The following is a 15,549-nucleotide window of genomic DNA, read 5'->3' on the forward strand; positions in this document are numbered from 1 at the left end:
CTTTTTCGCCTATGCACTTATTGTCATTTCTCTCGCCCTCTCTCAACTTGCCTCCATCAGGCTGCTGCTCATTGTCAACTTCAGTTATCATCAACATATTCTTGTCCAGGGAGAACACGCTCTTACTGTCAGTTAGAGGGAGAGATGGTGTTGGCAAGAAAGCAAATAAAATGTTAAAAAGTATTCCCATAATACTTTGGGAATTTCTAACGAGGGAACACCTCAGATTTGAATTAAATATATGTTGCATTTTTTTTCCCCTCAATTATGTTTTTAAACATCTAGAGCTTGCCCTGTAATTTCTTTATCTAGATACTTGGTGGCACATTGAGTGTTTACAAATAGCTAAGTAAACTATCTAAAAAATAACCCTTTACCTCTTACACTGTGTGCACCTCTTTCACTAGTAGGCATATATTTTAATAAAACCTAGCACATTTTTCAGATGCTTGGAACAGTCACCTATCCAGTCTTCTCAAGCACCAAATGTGAGGATTTTGGGGGCAAGTTTAACCACTTGCAGGAGTACCTTTTGTAACTTTTTGTTTCCTATGTCTTTCAAAGCTGTTGCACTGCAGTTGCTAGCAGGGTAGGCTAACACCCTGGACCTTGTCACCATAGCTTGTGTTGAACAGGTTAGATGTTCTCCCTCTGTGTGCGTGCGTGTGTGGGTGTGTGTGTGTGTACAGCAGTACCACCATAGTGCCCAGAGCTTGAGGTTCTCTCTCATCTGCAGCGGGTATTGTGATGCAGACAGACAGCTCTCTCCTTCATTCCTAGAGGCTGTGCGTGTGTGTGTGTATGTGTGTCAGGACCCAGTCAGTGTGCATAGTTGGTGGGTGACCTCGAAGGACAGGTGCCTCACAGTCCTTCAGTAGATATACTTTCTCTCAAATAGCCCCTGCAACATTTTTGTGATTAGTGTTCAGCAAACAGACAGGAGCCTTGCGAACAACAAAAACACGTGCAAAGCCCATGCAGCCTCATGCTGTTGTCCTCCACTGGGGCTCCAGCGCCTCTCCAGCCACAGGGTGTGTCTTCCTACCCAGAGACAGATGTGCAACGGATGTGTGCAAGTCCTGTGACGGGGACACAGAGAACAACAAAGTTTTCCACTGTCCTCTCTGGTGTTTGTTATTTAAGAGAAATACAGCAACATCATGTTAGATTTGTAATCCCTCTATAATTAGATGCATCTTCTCTGATAGCCTTTTGGTTTTTGCAGAGGCACTGGTGCACTCGAGTGTGTAAGCAAATGCGACTCCATTTAAGAATTTAATGCAGCAGTGTCACTGTTCATTGTAACAGCTCCAGAGTCAGAACAGTTATGCCTCTGATTGTCAAGGAAAGCTTTCCACTCTGCCATTGAGGTTTTGAATATTTCAGGTTTGGAAAAATTTTGCGCAAGTATAAATATCCCATTTTAATAGTGCCATAGATCTTTTACCCGTCATGCTCTCTGCCAGCCACTGTGTGCACTGTTTAAACACGGGTGGTTTGTTTACCTCTTTATGCCTCACCCTGCTCCCCACTCTCTCCTCCTTTCCTTCTGTTTTTATTTTGGCTGAAAATTGTGTTGGATTATTTCAACACATTTTCCCTTTATCCCAGTGGAAGCCAGTTTCAAGTGGAGAGGATTACGTCGGTAAATACGTTTCCTTTTGGTACAAAGCCGCAAAGCCACTCACCAGTGAAAAGGGGCTTCGATAAGAAAATTGTGTCAAGCCGAGTACCTCACCTCACGACTCACTTTCCCCTTAACACCATCTCCCCTCCTTTTCTTCCCTTCTTCCCTTCTATACTTCCCACCATTCCTCCCCCAGTCTATTTCCTTGTAGTTTCATTTCTATTTCTCCTTCAAGAATTTTCATTTTCTTCTGTAGCCAGGCTTTGCGGTGTTAGGCCTTAATAAAGACTAGTCCAGCTCGGTCAGGAAGGGTTTAGCACCAGGACGTAGATGAAGGCCTATGGCTGCTGGGAGACACTGTTACCATTCACTTATTCTCTCTCTTTGTCCGGGACAGAAAGAAAAGGTCATAACATGCACACGTATAGTACATTCGGTTTGGTGTGTGTAGTCATGTTAGCAGAGAAGTGGTATCCGACCCAGGTGATACCATGCGCTTTGGATCCTCATGCAAAGTGAAGAGTTCTTTGTTTTTCTGTTGTTTTTTGTGTATGCATATATTGACATTTATTGAACTGATTCAATATAGAATTTCAGGCCTTTGACTGAAACTCTAATTCATTGTGATTCATAATGGGAATTTCATGTGCTCATTAAGTCTTGCTCTGTTGTGGTGTGATTTCAGTCACAAGGTCCTGATGTGAAATAACACTGTGCTTCTCTGTAATGGTAGTTTAAATATCTTAATTTCACTTACTTTATATGCAGTTATACTCAATAGACTGAGTCATCTTTTCCACTGTCTTTCTCCATCTCTTCCTCTTTCTCTCTCTCTCTCCCTCTCTCTCGCTCTCTCTCTGTCTCTCTCTCCCTTTCTCTTTTTCCGCAGTATAACTTTGTGGGGAGGATCCTTGGCCCTCGTGGACTCACAGCAAAGCAGCTGGAAGCAGAGACGGGATGCAAAATCATGGTGCGAGGCAAGAGCTCAATGAGAGACAGAAAGAAGGTAAGCTCATCAGCAGTGGCAGGGCGCCCAGATGATTAAAGACACCATTCTGTACCCTGAAAGTCACGGATTCAATCCCCTCTGCAGGCTTATGTCCTGTTGAAGTGTTCTTGAGAAAGACATTGAACCTTTACCCTCAGTAAAGGTTCGGTGTCGCTCTGGGTAAGAGTGTCAGCTAAACGTTAAATGTAGTCAGGATCGATGCTTTCCATTAATTTGGGTGTAACCTTACCAGTGTCAAGAATTTATCTGTCCCAGAAAAATTGAGTTTGCATCCATTTGATGGTTTTTGTTTCTCATGGTCACATTATTACCTTAGCAGTATATCTATGAATACTGCTAACACCAGTGAAATAGCATAATTGCTATTGAAAGTATTTTTTAATAACCAGAGTTTGGTACATATAAAAGGCCATCTCTTGTCCTCACCCCTACACCTTGCTTGTTTTTCCCCAAGGGTTTAGCTTTCATTTTGACGTCTCACCCAACAATGTGAAACTTCTCTCACACACTTACCTATGCTGCTGGCCCTGTAGAAACATTTAAGTGATGCGTGTGCGCGCACACACACACACACACACACACACACACACACACACACACACACACACACACACAGAGTTGACGCCTGCTGGCTGTGTCCAGACATCTGATAGGTCTGGCTGTGGAAGGCTGTGCAATGGAAAGTGCAGAAGGCAGGTGTAAAGCAGACAGCCAAGGCCAGGGGCTGCCTCTATTTCTGGACCTCCTGAGCTAAGATGGGCGACGTGAAAGGCCAGTGTCCTGTGTGCACGTATGCTGACATCCCAGGGTCAAATCGAGAGTTTTCCTACAAAGATCACCCTCATATTGCTAGGGGTCCAGTGCCAAAACCCTGTTGTTGTTGTTGTTGTTTTTTTTTAGGACTTTTCTTCTTGTTCATTTTCTGCCTGAAAGCAGTTTGGAGCTCAGAGACAATAAGTTAGAGGATAAGTTTCAAATCTCCCCCATTACTCCAAAATAGAGCCAAAAACTGTACCATTTGGCCAGATGGTGGTGTCTCAGCATCCATCTTTACATTTTAACAAATAACTCCTGAACCATATGTTGTAGAGTTCATTGCACAAATTAGTTCAGTTTCTGCAATTGTTTTTATGCAATATAAATTTTCTGCAAAGCCTTTTCTTTGCTACCACACTTATAGTTAAACCAAATCTCAATGATTTTTTTTCACACTGCCTATTTTGACTTTATAGATTACAGACAGCTGCATATTACACAATATTTTGAAAATCCAAACTGTTTGGCCATGACATACAAACAAATGGTGATGACACGAAGGTTGATGTGAAGACATGGCAACAGGAGTAAGGCATAGTTCCAAACCGTTTAGTGCCAGAGTCATCCAGTTTCAGATACATGTTTGGAATGGGTGCTGAACTGTGTCATATCCATGAATGTATTGAATGGAAGTAGAGAATTTATTGATCCCCACTGACTTCCCATGCTTTTCAAAATGTTTCAGAAAAATACATAGAGACGGGTTTTTATTGCTCTTTTTTTGACCCCAAAAAATACAAATGCACATGGATAGAACCTGCTGGGGAAAAGAGATAATACGACATAATAAGACAGAGATGAACAACAAAATATGTCCTCACGATTCAATTATTACTAAACAGTGTTGGAATTAGTACTTGAGTACTTCAGTCCAAACATCTTCACAAGACACCATCCTCCGTCATCCTCTTGTTTTTTAGGCATTTTGTTTTATTTGATAGTAACAGTATAGAGACATGAGCAGAGAGGTGAACCACCGGGGCGCACCAGGACTTTTTTTTTTTTTTTTTCATTTAATTTATTTTGCACAATCTATACACTAGACTACTACAAACTTTACACACAGCATAGATCAACCGCTTAGGGTAAGGCTCTGTGACACAATGTAGATACATGAAACCATTTGGCCAAAGCACATGAATAAAGTTGAGAGCCAAGAAGTGCATACATAAGCATTTAATGTTCAAGCTATCAAACATCACATAGATATTTGTGAAGATGTTCGACTCACTCTAGTTGTCCTCTGTCAAGATGCTCTGTGGTCATACTGGCAGTCTTGCACATTCCAGTATCTTTGGCATTTGTGCTTGGCTCATGGGACCTGCTAATGGTGTATGAGGCTAGATTTAACTTTTTTATTTTTTTGCCATATATATGAGTGATACTCATGAAATAGGTGACACCACTGATGCAGTAGAAGTGATGATTGCTCCTTCAGTTTTAAGTTAGTGTCTGTAGCTCCTGTAATAGTCATGTTATGATGTCTATGTTAGAGTGCGTATATTTCTGTCCAAGCGCAACCTGATTCAGAGAAAGTAGTAACCGAGCCCGACCTAAACCCGACAGGCATTCTGTTTTTTATGTCTGAACCCGACCCAAGCCCGACACAGTTGATGTAGGTTGAAGCACCAAATTTGTCTTATCCTGTCATGGAGTTGTTGCCATGGTTACAGCTTGCCTGTTTACCCTGACTACACGTGTGGGCACCTAGTAAATGATTGTCAACAGCATTGTTTTATCTAGGCTATAGGTAGATTGTTTTAATACATACACATTATGCAGTGTGGCCAATGTTACCAAACTTGACATGAGCATCATTTCTAAATTTTTGTATAAACCTGGCCAGACCAAGCTCTGGTCAGGTATCCACCCTCTGTGTTGATTGTACATTTAAAGCCACACTTTATTACCTTTGGCTAATTTTTGTTTACCACCACTGTTTTTGTCTTTGTCTGTACCTCTCTGTTACTCTAATTTGCCAGGCAGTGGTGCTCTATTGCAATGCATTTTCACAAGGCAGGAGTGAATTTCACTCCCCTCTGTATGGGAATCACCTCGTCTGCATATACACACAAACACACACACACACACACACACACACACACACACACACACAGACAGCCTACAGGGCCTACTATCACAAACAGGCTGCATCAGCGATGGGATACACAGAGATTCCCAGCGGAGTCACAATCCTAGAAGTTCTACTTTGCTGCAGGGCCAACTTTTCCTTTCCTCTTTCTTTTTTATGGCTCCTCCTTTCTTAGTTTAATTTCAACATCTTCCATTCCTCTCCCTTGGAGTGTATTCATTATCACAGAACAAGATGAAGACGTTCTGTTATGGTTCTTTTTTTGAATTAGATTTAGCAGTAGTTAAATGAGGGTGAATGTGCTCAAGTATGTGCAAACACACACACGCACACACACCTCATTTAGAAGTTCCTCTCAGCTCATTACATTAATCTGTGATTACCTTCATAATCTCTTACAATCTTAAAACTTAATGACCTGTGCCTGCTTGTTTTTCTGTGTGGCTCCGGGACGGGACCTATCCAAGGCCCTGGGCAATTACAGCACTATAAATGGCCCAGCACAGTGAAACATTAATACAAGAATATAGATGAGCAGGATTTCTTTACTCTGTGTTTTGATGTGGAATGGAGTTGGGGAATAACCCAATATGTAAAATGTGTTTCATAGATTGCTGTGACTGGTGCTTTAGCTGTTGTTTATAGAGGCTATGAAACTAAATGGGTATGAATGTTGAAAAATGTAGTGGAGACAGACTGGGGTTTTGGTGTGTGTCTATATAATTTATCTCTTGGGCTTCTACACAAGGCTTAATAGTCTTTCAGTTGTCCTTCAGTCATATTACATCTTTTTCTTCCCGATTGCCTTTCTATCCCACTGTTTAGGAGACATCTCCTGTTTGAAATAGATGTTCATAGAGAGTTACAGTTACATTGGGTAAAATTAATAAATCAATAAATAAATAAATAAAATAAAGTGTAGATTCACAGACATTTTTAGGACTTGAACTGTTTTGTATTTGTCCATATACACTGTCAACAGGCTGTAAAGGGCCTGTTTTATTTAAGAATTTGTAATACTAACAGACCTTAACAGGTCGGCAGTATCACTGCCAGGTTAGTTGTAGCCTGCACGCTTCGAGATGACCTGGGTGTATCATTAAAACTGCGGTTCAGTCCCAGACAAAGCCACAGCCGTAGCCTCCAGTTGCTCCGTCTTCAGTGTTTTCAGCCTGATGCCCTGTGGCAGCAGAGGCAGCCGCTGCAGCAGCTTAGCCAGTGTGTTTATTCAGGATCCATTAGCGGCAGCGTTTTTATGCTCTCAATAATTCAGCTGGCTGCTCCCTCCTGGGCTGCACTGGCTGACGGGGAGCCGGCCCACTGGAGCTACACAGTGGGAGGGAGAGTCGAGGAGGGATTGTCAGGAAAAAAAAAGGAGTGGGGGTGAAAAGCAAGAAGGATGAAGAGACCACGGAAGACAGAATCAGATAAGAAACATTAAAGAAAAAAGAAAAAACAGATCAAGTAGATTCTGAACAGAAGTAGGTGAATGGAGAACTATATTCATCCTCACGAGATTAATGTTAGTATTTTCTACCTGTATGATGGAATAGCTTGGAATTTTAGGTACAGTAGTGAACGCTGATTTCCTGTGTGTGTGTGTGTGTGTGTGTGTGTGTGTGTGTGTGTGTGTGTGTGTGTGTGTGTGTGTGTGTGTGTGTGTGTGTGTGCGCGTGTGTGTGTGCGTGCGCGTGTGTGTGTGCGTGCGCGAGACACAGAGAGAGAGAGAGACGGAGACAGAGACGGAGAGAGAGAGACTGACTGTGTTCGAGGGGATTGGGGGAGGGGGTGATGTTCAGCAATAATAGGAGGAGACAGAAGAGACAAACGCAGGATAATAACCTGTCCCCAGACTGCTTTCCATACTCTGATCAAACAAGACCTATTATAAGGAGAGTGAGAGAAGGAGAGAATGTGCATCCTGGTATAGTTTAGAAAATAGACAACTTTTGGACACCCTCTTTTTTGACACATGTTGAGGCTCGACTAATCACCCCCTAGTTCCACAGAGAACGCTGCTTTGAAGGTGCTTATGACAACAACAAACACCTCTTCTCAGTATCTTATTTTCTTGGGGCCTAGTCTTAGTTTGTTATTGATTCTTCTAAAGTCTTTGCATGCTGCCCATAGGGATGTAAACTGGCATGCCATGTCCTTTTTGATGACTGTTCTCTCAATGGTGGAAAGGAAGGAGGACTCCCCTCAGAGCCTTCAATTTCCTTCAGCGTTTTGTGTAATGCGGCAGCTTTGGTCTCTCTAGTTTCAGCCATTACTGTAATACTAATGCAGAACAACAGCAGAAGCAATGCCAGTTACATTACATAGGCCTGTTATATTAACCACAGCACAAGTGCAATAGGGATTTTCCTCCCTTTTGCAAAAGTAGTTCCCTATTTCTGTTTTGGCTTGCACACACTGTGATATTACAGCAGCCAGCGTAGACAGCTATTTCAGTTTGAGCTACACTAAGTGTCCTTTCAGAGTTGCACTTTGAGAACAGCTCTATACCAAATGAATTTGCTTTGATTTGTTTTTTTGCTGATTGTCCCCACATATCAGCTGAAATTGTGTTATCAGCATGGTCACTGGCAAAACACATTAGGCCTCAGGCTTGGACCCACAACTTCTGCCAGCTAGCAGACAGAGCCACGGCACAGCTCTCCCATTTTATTGCTCAAGTAGTAGTGTGGGGCATTGGCAATCAATAGGTTGAAGTTGATTGTCCTGTTGGCATCACAGCAAGCCCACTTGTTTTGTTTGGAGTCTTAGCTGACTTATTTTTTCCCACCTTTGGGTTGCTGATTGCTTGGCTCAGTGCAATCCAAGGCTTGTTTCTACTTTTATTAAGTGTTTACAGGGACCTATTATGTTGATGGGAAAAGCAGAGTAATGTCCAGTTATTTCCTCAAGCGCCTCAGGGACTGTTGGTCAGAAATGGCTTCAAGGGAGAGAGCACAATGCTTAAGGACACGTGGAGCAAATGGCTGGAGCTGTATAAGGACTGCTGCAATGTGGTTTATTGGTGCTATAATTTATAACATTCCCTCTGACAAAGTATTAAATAGAAGCTCTTAAAGCTTTAGCACGGCTCCTCTTTCCACACAAAGCTAGTACTGCTGTGCCATCCTGACATTGTTGTGACCTGTTCACGATTGTCCTCTGTTGCCCTTAATGCTTTCTCCTCATTTACCTTTATTCAGATGTAGAGCTTGCTTTTAAAATAAGGGTGTATTGTAGATTGTAGATAAATCTAACCCAAAAGGATCTCTGGAAGATAAACTAAATCAACACACTATAAGTCATTTTTAATTGGCACTATCAACAGCCTTTTCTTTAGAGGTTTTTTGTTATTTGAGTACTTGGAAACCCAAGTGCTCCCATTTAAAATAATTGTGTTTTAATTTATTTCATCTATCCTGCAGTATTTCACAGTTGTGATGCGTCTCCCCTCTGCAGCCCAGGCTTGCCACTCATGTCCTTAGATGCCCCTGCGGCCCCTCATTGCCCTGCTGATATTTCAGGCTCAAGTGCATTCACCCTGTTTGGGATTGGCCCTTGGGTGGTGGGGTGGCGGGGGGCGTTACCCTCAGAGCAGATGAGTTTTTAGGGCTGCCCACTCCAGATTCTGTTGGTGGTATAGTGAATAGGTAGAACACCCTTCAAGGGTCAGTCATTGTGTTGGCAGACATGCACCTCACTGATGTGTCCTTGAGACACATCAGTCTCTCAATGACACATGACCCTGTGGTCTGACCTCTCTGTGGAGGGGGCAGGTGAAAGGAGTTTGCCAACAGGTTCAGTAAAATGTTATTTTAGCCACCTGTGGAAGTTTTCTTGGTACAATTTGTAGAAAGAGGCACAGGAAAAGGTCTTGTGAAAATGACACATATGACATCTCTTTCTGTAATCCATGTGCATGTACTGTCATCCACCTTTAGAGAAAAGGCTTTAAAATTTACTGCGCTCAAGCTAAGGTGTGAGATGGCTGGTAGGCAAACAGGTGTTGGATAGACGATGGAAGTCAGGTGACATAAATGACCAACAGTCTCTTTTTGCGGATCCTATTCTTGGATTTATCGGTGTTATTTGTAGATGCAGTATGAGTGTTATGTGTTCATGATGCGTGTTTGCCATTGCCAAAACCAATTACTGTCTGGTCTCTGGTTATTGCCATGGCATTTGATGTCAGCCATGCCCTTCAAAGGCCTTCCCACCATTCCTTTCATTGCTTGCCTCATCTGCCCTCCCCTCTCTCACCCTCTCCCACCCTTCTCCTCTCTCTTCCCTTCCTCCTGTTTGTCATGCTGTCACTTTCTCTCAGAGGGCACGCAGTGACCTTGTTCACAGGCAGTCATGCTGGTGTGAGGTGTGTGTCTGAGTGTGCATGTGTGTGTGTGTGTGTGTTTGTGTGCAGCTCTTTATCTGCTCCCAGCCTGCCTTGACTACAGCCCAACCAAATCAGAACCTGTCAGCTTTGACTGCTGCAGGCATACGCTCACACAAGCACGGTCACACATGCACACAAACACGCACGCGCACCTTTTGTGATTTACTAGTGTTTGGGGAGGAGGGGTTAGTATTTTGTTTTTAGTAGAACAAGTGCACCCTGAGCAGGGGTCTGTGTGCATACGTATATGTATGTATGCTTGCACTGTGTGTTTTTATGGCTGGTTCCCTGCATACAGAGGTAGCCCTTGTGGCCTGTCTGTCCACGTCCCTTTTAGAATACGCTGAGTCACCTTCCAGTCCCCATGTCCCCTAATAGGCCATAAGCAAACAGCCATGGTGAAATAATGGCCTGGCTGCTGAAACTAGGTCCTCCCCCCTGTGTGGAAAAGGGGAAAACGAGAGAGGAATATTGAACTTTCTTCTGTGTGTGTGTGTGTGTGTGTGTGTGTGTGGCAGAGTGCATTGCAAAGAGCAGTGCCATGGCAACCGCTCTCTGCAGAGTAGAAAGCAGGTGGGTGGCACTCAACTCCAGCGCTAAGCTTTGTGCGTGTGCGTGTGTCTATGTGTGTGTGTGTGTGTGTGTGTGTGTGTGCGTGCATCTGTGCACGTGTATTGCCACATCGTTACAGTGCTTGTTTCGTGTATTGAAAACATGTCAGGTGGACCTCCTGCAGAGCACCGCAATGCATTGTTCATAATTAGACACCTCCACAGTGACTCTTGCCTCACAAATGAGCAGCCATCTGAAGTTGGGTGGTTCGCACTGGTGGGAGCAAACGACGCGGTGTTCATCAACACAGACTATACAAAGCTTCTCAGCAGCAGGAGGGGAGACAAGCTGGGATTTATCGTTGACTCTGACCTCATTTGGCAGACCAAAAGGCAACATATTTTATTCATTTTGAAGCATTGTTAAATTATTACAGTTATGTCATAAAAAAAGTATTTATTAATATTATGTCTTTATAAAATAAATCAAATACAGAGGTGGTGTCAGTACTCCAATCCTGTATTACTGAATGTCCATGGTTTTCATGCGATGATGCACACTGGAGAATCTGAGGTTAAGCCGTCTTTGTAAGACAACCTAGACCTCAACTCCTCACCTTAGGGGGAAATGGTTAGCTTTCCAACCGCTGGCTTTCATAGTCGTGGTGACACGCGATACAACCTCAAAAGCTTTTTAGAGCTCTGTGTGTCTGCTCGCTGCATTTACTGTCAGCGGGCAGTCAGGAGAGTCCGGAAGAGGGCTACGCTAAATGGAGGATTTTTTTTTTTTTTTTTTTTTTTCAAGCATAAATGTGGTGGTGAGTGCTTCATATTTGCCTCCACATATCCCACTTTACCTTCTCACAAAAGAGTCAGGTGTGATTGGGCTTTTTACCGAGGCTTCTGAAAAATGTGAAATGGCCTGCACCATTTTCCATCCTCACCCTCCCCAATTCAAAATCTTAAAGCGGCTCCCTATTTAACAGTGTTGAAAGGCTGTCGGGAGTGATGGTTGGTTTTGAATACAGCCCTTTTTGCCTTTCAGGGAGCACTAGTGCTATAATTTGGCACCTTGTGAGTGCTTTGGCTCTCCCTTTTCAGCAGGGCAAACGACTCCCTCAGAGAGCTGTTGTTACACTATTGTCCACACATAAAAATAAGTCAGAGACAGAGGCAGACACATACACCCATGTTAACATCGTTAAGGTTTTATCGATACTACTACTCTTATTGATACTTTTTATCGGTTCAATGCTTTATTGGTGCTCTTATTGATTCTTTTTTATTTTTTTGCAAAAAAATTCAATGAACACAAGGGAAAAGGAAAACTTTTTCTGCTGTTGCCCTTCATTATCTAATATCTACAGATTGTGAGTAAAAAAAAAACACATCACAATATTTTGGTACTGACCATTCAGGAACCAGTGCCAATTTAATACCAGCTCTTGATACCCATTCAAGGGATGGGTATCGAGAGATGGGTACTTCCGTACTTGGAGCCATATCACTATACTGCTATATTCTTACTAGTGAAACCGGTTAAGCTCAGAGACCCCCATCCCTTCTTCTCTCTGATCCCTCCATCCATCTATCTTGTGTTGATATTAATTGCTGGAGGGCTAGCTGTCGTCTGTGTCTCTGTGAAGCGAGGGATCTATTAAAGAAGGGTGTCCTTTCAAAGTTAAAGCTAAATAGCTGACTAAAGGGCCGTGCCTGTCATCCTGCCTCTCTTCACAGAGCTCCATCGTCCTCTGTGTATGCCTGCCTCTCGCCTCCGCTTCCTCTGATATGCTGTGTTACTGCGCTGGCGCTCTAACACACCCACACTGTCACATCCACTCACCGTCTCTCTCTCCCTCTCTCTATGTCTCTGTCTCTCTCCCTCCAGGAGGAACAGAACAGAGGGAAGCCGAACTGGGAACACCTAAATGAAGACCTTCATGTCCTGATCACAGTGGAAGACACACAGGCCAGAGCTGAGATCAAGATGAGGAGAGCAGTGGAGGAGGTCAAGAAGCTCCTTGTACCTGCTGTGAGTACACACACACACACACACACACACACACACACACTCTCTCTCTCTCTCTCTCTCTCTCTCTCTCTCTCTCTCTCTCTCTCTCTCTCTCTCCCTCTCTGTCTTTCTCGCACACACACACATACACATGCACGCGCACACACACACACACACACACACACCTGTAGCTGGCCTCCAGTCACCCAGTTTACCATTCTCCACAAACACTCATTCCAGTTTCTGAGGACATAAACACCGGTTGCGACTGGGTTCTGAATTAGATACAGTGGGTCTGAGAAAGGCCTTTTCCATACCGTAATATACTTGCCCAACCAGAGAGATAAGAGTATTAGAGCTGCCCACTGTGGCTCAGATGACACACCACTCCCATCCTACTGTTAGCATCCTGTTTATTTCTGTATATAGACCAGTCGACGGGTCAGTGGACAAAAAACACACATACACACGCCTCCTGTGAGCGCCACATTTCGTCTCCGCTTCCCCTCTGCCCCTGCTTCCTGATATTCTTTGTGTCACTAGATTGGGCCGCTGGTAGTTTATGGGCATTTGTGGTATTTTTGCCCGGTGGCCTGCAGTGACCATGGGGGCAGGACAGCTGTAAGCTCAGATCTGCCATCAGGTGGCAGGGCACAGGGCTGTCTCACCCACAGAAACAGGGCCAGGCATGCCAACTTTATCCAGACTGGCTGCAATCTGCTATCTGGCTTGAAATTCAACACAGTTGAAAAATTGATATGTAGGCTAACTTCACTGCTGTTGCAACTATAGCCCTTATCTGTGTTTTTTATGTTTACCTCTGAGTGCAGCTCAGGTTTAGATGAGGTGGATTCTGGGATATGAGAGTTGAGATCGCGCAGGGCTTGTATGGCTAACATGCCTTTTCCTCCCGTCTGTCTCAACAAGGCCTTAGCCCAGCCTGACATTGCAGAAAACACTTCAATCCATGTCCTCTTGTTTTAGGATTACCTGTCTCTGTTCAGCCTGCCTCTCTCTTGTTTAGGGACTTGTTTTGATTCTGACAGCAGGAGCACTTCTGATCTCCACAGCCTGTATGCACACAAAGATGATGTTCACACACACACAATGTGTTGCGTGTACACACAAACTTCAGGGTGAAGAAATCTCTGCAAGTGACAGTGTTTTGAAGAGTGACGCAGGATGAGTCACTGTTACACACACATGCACACGCGTGCGCACAAACACACACAACATTACCCCCTTTGGCATCCTTTTAAATCAATGACGGCTCTCAGCAGCTAACACTCATCTGAATGGAGTGCCACAAAAATAGCTTCCCTGCTTTTCTAGAAATTTCTCTGCTTTGCCCAGCTTGTCAAGTGCCACGGAGGTGGTTTGGTGATTCAGTATCTGCACCATTTGGTGGGTTAAGGAGCATCATAGCTCTGAATAAGATGAAGCTGTCTTCTATCTTTTCTGAAACACAAAGAGAAGCGCCTTGTAGCTCTGTTGAGACATTAATGAAAACTTTCAGTTTAATGTTCACTTTGCCTTAATTCAAATAAGAGTTTTATTGAGTAAATTAATGAGGCATTCCCATCCTCAAGAGGCCATTTTTCTTTCACACAAAGCGCCTTTGTTCATTTAAATATAACAGGAAGATATTTGCATTAAATTGATTTTTTTATTTTTATTTTTTTATCAGTAGTATTTTTTTAAATAAATTTATTTATTTGGATCCTATCAAGTTTAACTGTTAGCGCATACATTTTCAGGAGTTTAGGATTGTGCCTTTGGTGGAATTCTAGTCCTGTTGTCACTAAAAATACAGGTGGATTGTCTCCTGTGTTTGTAAACATCACAAATGTTGAAACATACTTTACTGCTCCAAAGGTTTATTGGAAAATCATTTTTGGTTCTGAACTTTTGTCAGAGTTAGTGGGTTTAACAAAGGCCTAGACAGTTGAAATAGAAAAAGAAACAAACCATATGGTTTGTGCTTACATTAATATTTGGGCACTCATTACCAGAAATACCTTGACAGTGGGCTAGTTTGTGATCTGTATAAATGTCACATATGTGATATTTTCAATATGATGCAGCAGTTTTTTCAATATAAGTATCACCTGTCTCTGAATGTTTGGATTGTCTTTTATCTACCCGTGAACCCCCAGGGTGCTATATTTCCTTCTACTGTTGTCTTTGTCATTGAGAGTGTGTGTTGTGAGTGGGTGGGCAGCAGGGATGGCTGGCAGTAATGCCCTTTATCATGCTAAACTAAATTGGATTAAACTATGGACGTGAGACGCAGCAATCCACTTGAGTACGCACCGCTCTAATGAAGGGCATCTTCTCCACGTTTGGCAGCGTAAAATCGCCTTTATTAAATCGCACAGGAAACAAAATGAGGTCACGCTTTTTATTCTCTTTCAAGGAACAGGCTTGACTTGTCATTGAAGCGGACCCAGCTGCAGGAGTGAAACAAAGAGGGAGAAGAGACTGATGGTTCAAGATAGATTCTTATTCTTTTACTTTCAAACCTGGTTGTAAAATGAAGCTGATGATTTTTTTGATGATAGTATGATGTTTAAAAAATAGTTTAGAGTGTGAAAAATTGCACACTGTTTTTGTCGTGTCAGGTCTTCACTCAGACCCCCACACTGCCACAACTTTGTATGTTGTAACATTCCATCCCTTTTTGCTGTCATTTGCAGTACAGTGTTTGACATCTTTGCCCCGCTCATATTGACCAGTTTGTCACAGCTTCTCAGTGGTTGTTCCCTCCCCTTCTCTTAGCTTAAGATTGATTGACAGCTGGAAGAGGGTGCTGATGGGAAGTGTTAAAGGTTCAGTGGTTCCTCCTCGCCCTTGGTAGTGCTCGTTTGCTCCCCAGTCCTGTGAACTCTTCAACTCTCCATGAACCAGGAGCAGGGGAAAATCAGCGAGATGAGAGAGACAGAGGGAGAGAGAGGGAGAGAGAGATGGGTGGGAGAGCTTGATTGAGCTGCTCTTTCAAGTGTGGATTTACTCCGCTGATCCTTCCCTTGCACACACACGAGGCTACACATGCTCAG

General features: G+C 43.3%; 1 protein-coding gene across 4 annotated transcripts in view; it reads left to right on the forward strand.

Moving 5' to 3' along the window:
- qkia (QKI, KH domain containing, RNA binding a) overlaps nucleotides 1-15,549 on the forward strand; it is an 85,574-nt gene that overhangs the window by 38,639 nt on the left and 31,386 nt on the right. For all 4 annotated transcript variants that reach the window (XM_030044172.1, XM_030044174.1, XM_030044173.1 and 1 more), the window contains exons 3-4: nucleotides 2,517-2,633; nucleotides 12,371-12,514. In XM_030044172.1, coding sequence (XP_029900032.1) covers nucleotides 2,517-2,633; nucleotides 12,371-12,514 — 261 coding nt within the window. The remainder of the gene's footprint in view (nucleotides 1-2,516; nucleotides 2,634-12,370; nucleotides 12,515-15,549) is intronic.

Source organism: Myripristis murdjan, chromosome 22 (genome assembly GCF_902150065.1).
Source record: "Myripristis murdjan chromosome 22, fMyrMur1.1, whole genome shotgun sequence".
NCBI classification, from domain to species: domain Eukaryota; kingdom Metazoa; phylum Chordata; class Actinopteri; order Holocentriformes; family Holocentridae; genus Myripristis; species Myripristis murdjan.